Source organism: Heterodontus francisci, unplaced genomic scaffold (assembly GCF_036365525.1).
Source record: "Heterodontus francisci isolate sHetFra1 unplaced genomic scaffold, sHetFra1.hap1 HAP1_SCAFFOLD_255, whole genome shotgun sequence".
In the NCBI taxonomy this organism is placed as follows: Eukaryota; Metazoa; Chordata; class Chondrichthyes; order Heterodontiformes; family Heterodontidae; genus Heterodontus; species Heterodontus francisci.
In genome coordinates, this window is record NW_027142012.1 from 2120877 (window position 1) to 2125523 (window position 4647).

General features: G+C 50.7%; 1 protein-coding gene across 1 annotated transcript; it reads left to right on the plus strand.

Moving 5' to 3' along the window:
- Positions 1-3948: 3948 nt before the first annotated feature.
- Positions 3949-4338, plus strand: LOC137366203 (histone H2AX-like). The gene has a single exon (XM_068028189.1). The coding sequence runs from the start codon at positions 3949-3951 to the stop codon at positions 4336-4338; it is 390 nt and encodes a 129-aa protein (XP_067884290.1).
- The last annotated feature ends 309 nt before the right edge of the window (positions 4339-4647 follow it).

Here is a 4647-nt window from a genome sequence, read left to right on the forward strand (position 1 = left end):
TTGCAGTCAATGGGGGTCGAGGTCAAGGAGGACCTCCAAGAGGTGAAGAGCCAGCAGGCCTCGCTCTTTGCCAAGGAGGCCTCCAAGATCATCTTCCGATCCAGAGTCCGTTCCATCGAGCAGGATGAGACGTGCTCGCGTTACTTCTTCCAAAAGGGACAAAGAGAGAGCTCTGTTATCAGCAGCCTGAAGGAAGAAGATGGCTCGGTAACGTCTTCGCAGACCGACATACTAAGGATCAGCAAATACTTTTATGCTGGGCTGTATGACGCGAAGCACACAGACAGCAGAGCCTCCCAGTCCTTCCTGTCATCTATCACAGAGGTCTTAGATGACAGCAGGAGGGAGAGACTGGACAAGCCGCTAACTCAGGACGAGCTGACAAAGGCCGTCGAGTCTTTCGAGACGAGTAAAACTCCCGGGAGCGACGGCTTACCGGTCGAGTTGTACTCGGCCCTGTGGGACTGGGTCGGCCCGGACCTGCTGGAAGTATACGAGAGTATGCTCCTGGCCGGCAGCATGTCAGAATCCATGAGAAAAGGCATCATCACCCTCATTTACAAGCAGAAGGGGGAGAGGGCAGAAATCAGAAATTGGTGGCCCATCTCACTGCTTAATGTTGATTACAAGATTCTGTCCAAAGTCATAGCCAGTCGAGTCAAGTCTGCTCTGGAGTTGGTGATTCACCCCGATCAGACCTGTACTGTACCCGGCAGGAAGATCTCTGATATTCTCGCGCAACTGAGGGATACGATCGCCTACGTACGGGACAGGAGGGTGGACACCTGCCTCATCAGCCTGGACCAGGAGAAGGCTTTTGACAGGATATCGCACACCTACATGATGGACGTGCTTTCCAAAATGGGGTTTGGGGAGGGAATCTGCAATTGGATCCAACTGCTCTACACAAACATCAGTCGCGCAGTCTCAATCAACGGGTGGGAATCGGAAAGTTTCCCGATCAAATCTGGAGTCAGACAGGGCCGCCCTCTGTCCCCGGTCTTGTTAGTTTGCTGTATTGAACCCTTTGCTGAGTCTATTAGGAAGGATGCGAGCATAAGAGGGGTGACAATCCCAGGCAGCGGAGGCACTCAGGTCAAAACCTCCCTGTACATGGATGACGTCGCCGTCTTCTGCTCGGATCCGCTGTCCGTGCGCAGACTGATGAGCATCTGCGACCAGTTCGAACTGGCCTCGGAAGCCAAAGTTAACCACGGCATGAGCGAGGCCATATTCTTTGGCAACTGGGCTGACCGATCCTTTGTCCCCTTCACCGTCAGGTCAGATTACCTGAAGGTGCTGGGGATATGGTTCGGAAGGGCCGGGGCGTGCACCAAAACATGGGAGGAGCGAGTAGCCAAGGTACGACAAAAGTTGGGCATGTGGGGGCAGTGATCTCTCTCCATTGTGGGTAAGAACCTGGTCATCAGGTGCGAGGCGCTACGTGGCGCAGGTCTGGCCCATACCCCACTCCTGCGCCGTGGCAGTCACCCGAGCCATTTTCCGCTTCGTCTGGGGATCTAAAATGGACCGGGTCCGGAGGGACAGGATGTTCAAATCTCTGGACATGGGTGGGAAAAATGTACCCAACGTGGCCCTCATCCTGATGACCACCTTCGTGTGCGGCTGCATCAAGCTATGTGTAGATCCCCAGTACGCAAACTCCAAGTGTCACTACGTGCTGAGGTTCTATCTGTCCCCGGTGTTGCGAAGGATGGGCCTGGTCACAATGCCGCGGAACGCACCATGCAGTTGGGTGGCGCCGTACCACCTATCCTTCGTGGAGCAGTTTCTGCGGAAAAACATCTTTGACCACCGGTCCATCAGGCCGTGGTCTGCACGGAATGTCCTCAAGGCCCTACGGGAAAAGGAAACGGTGGATCCTGTCGGATGGTTCCCCGAGCAGACCGTCAAAGTCATTTGGCGGAATGCCTCATCACCAGAACTTTCAAACAAGCACCAAGACGTAGCTTGGCTGGTGGTGAGAAGGGCCCTCCCCGTCAGATCCTTCATGCACACCCGAAGCCTCGCCCCCTCCACACAGTGCCCCCGCGTTGGCTGTGGTGGGGAAGGCACGGTCGCCCACCTCCTGCTGGAATGTGCCTTTGCAAAGCAGGTGTGGAAAGAGATGCAGTGGTTTTTGTCAAGGTTCATCCCAAGCAGTTCTGTAACACAGGAGTCTGTGCTTTACAGGCTGTTCCCAGGGACGCACACCGAGACAAACATCAACTGCTGCTGGAGGACTATCAATTCGGTGAAAGACGCCCTTTGGTCTGCCCGAAACTTGCTGGTCTTCCAGCGCAAAGAGTTGCCCACCACCGAATGTTGCAGACTGGCAGATTCCAAGGTCCAGGACTACGTGCTGAGGGACGCACTAAAGCTTGGGGCAGCCGCAGCAAAGGCTCAATGGGGAAAGACCACAGTGTAAGGTTCCCCCACCAAGCTGGACTGAGGGGCTGGATCCATGGGAAACCCCTCGAACTGTATCGTTAATATTCTCAATTGCTGTAAATGTAAAACTGTAATTGACATGACAATTGTGAAACGGAAGGGTCGGGAAGAAACTCATGACAGTATTGAAGGAAACTGATCTACCTTGCAATGTTTGTATTTTTTGGTGCTGTTTGGAAACTGTTTGGCAATGTAATTTTTACAGATTTTTATGAATAAAGTATATTTTGGAAATAAAAAAAAAGAGAAGAGGAAAGCAGCTGCTAAGAAGGGCGCCAAGAAAACTGTGAGTAAACCATCAGCAAAGGGCCGCAAGAAGCGGAGAAAGTCGAGGAAGGAGAGTTCCTCCATCAACATCTACAAAGTGATGAAGCAGGTTCACCCCGACACCGGCATCTCCTCCAAGGCCATGAGCATCATGAACTCGTTTGTGAACGATATTTTCGAGCGCATCGCGGGTGAGGCTTCACGCCTGGCCCATTACAACAAGCGCAGCACCATCAGCTCCCGGGAGATCCAGACCGCCTGCTGCTGCCCGGGGAGCTGGCCAAGCACGCCGTGTCGGAAGGGACAAAGGCGGTGACCAAGTACACCAGCTCCAAGTAAAACTGCACAATGTACTGAAAAACATCCCAAACACAACGGCTCTTTTAAGAGCCACCCACAATCTCTCTGAAAAAGCTGCATCCGAACATCTCTATGAAACCATTTTAAGACAATGTGTAACATAATAAATGTCCCACTGCTGTGTTTTTGTCTGCTGTCCCATAAACCGAACTCAAACCCATAATCCGCTCATCCACCTTTACTTTTTTGTTTAAAGCTGTTATTGTGGTTTTGCACAGCCCCTGAATGACCGCATTAACAGCTGCTTTCAGCGGCAAGAGTCAGACCTCAGTCCCTTCACTCTATTCCTGAAATGTGAACTGATTCATCATTTTATTAACAGTAACTCTCCGCAGTGTTACTGCCCGGAATGGGATTATTACACAGCAGACTAAGGGCAGTTTGAGGACTCTATCCTGCTTCCTCTTTTCAGAGAAGGACACTGATTGAAGATAAACTGAATGTTTCCCTTCAGGGAAATGCTGTGAACAGGGATTTAGTACCTCCCGGGACAGTTTGAAAGCAATTGTAGAAAGATCCACAATTTAAATAACATTTTAAACCCGCGTCTGTAATTCGTGACGGAAAAAGTTGAATAAAACAAAATAAAGAGAAGGGATTTTAAATATTTGACGAAGGATGACATTTATTTTAATCCGCTCCTTTCTGACAATGAAATTGGCGGTCTTTTTGAAATTGACAAATTTTCTGCTTCTGATGTTGTGGCGGTAAACCCCGCCCTCTTCTGTTGTCAGTGACCTGATTGGTGAAGAATACAGGCAAATGAGGTGAATTAAGTACCGGCCAATGGGGAGAGTTTTCAGTCTGTAAGTAAAGTAAATGCGGCGGAAATTATCCATTCTTTGTGAAAGTATTTGCGAGATTGTGGAAATGTCTGGAAGAGGAAAGACCAGCGGCAAAGCTCGGGCCAAGGCCAAGTCTCGCTCCTCCCGGGCTGGACTGCAGTTCCCGGTGGGCCGTGTTCACAGGCTCTTGAGAAAGGGCAACTATGCTGAGCGTGTGGGTGCCGGAGCCCCGGTCTATCTGGCTGCTGTGCTCGAGTATCTGACCGCTGAAATCCTCGAGCTGGCTGGCAACGCGGCCCGGGACAACAAGAAGAGCCGCATCATCCCCAGACACCTGCAGTTGGCCGTCCGCAACGATGAGGAGCTCAACAAGTTGCTGGGGGGAGTGACCATCGCTCAGGGTGGGGTGCTGCCTAATATCCAGGCCGTGCTGCTGCCTAAGAAAACCAGCGCTCAGAGCTCCCAGAAAAAGTAAAGCGGCCAAAATGTCACCGAATAAACCAAAGGCTCTTTTCAGAGCCACCCACAGTCTCTGTGAAAGGGCTGGTTCCTGTCTGATTCCAGAATGCCAGTAACATGACCGAATGAGAACTATTTCAAATGTTTAAGCATCTGTTTCATTGATTTCTCACTGTCACCCCAAAGCCTGTCTAATTTATTACTTCCACAGAGTGAGTTATTTGTCCCGTTACAGATTGCTGAATCGAGTCTTGCCGCCACGTACAGATAAGTAGACAAAAAAATTACAGATTAAAACTTCGTAATATATATAATCCATCAAAAG

Coding starts and splice junctions, on each gene's coding strand:
- LOC137366203 (XM_068028189.1), top strand. CDS start 3,949: ATGTCTGGAAGAGGAAAGACCAGCGGCAAAGCTCGGGCCAAGGCCAAG.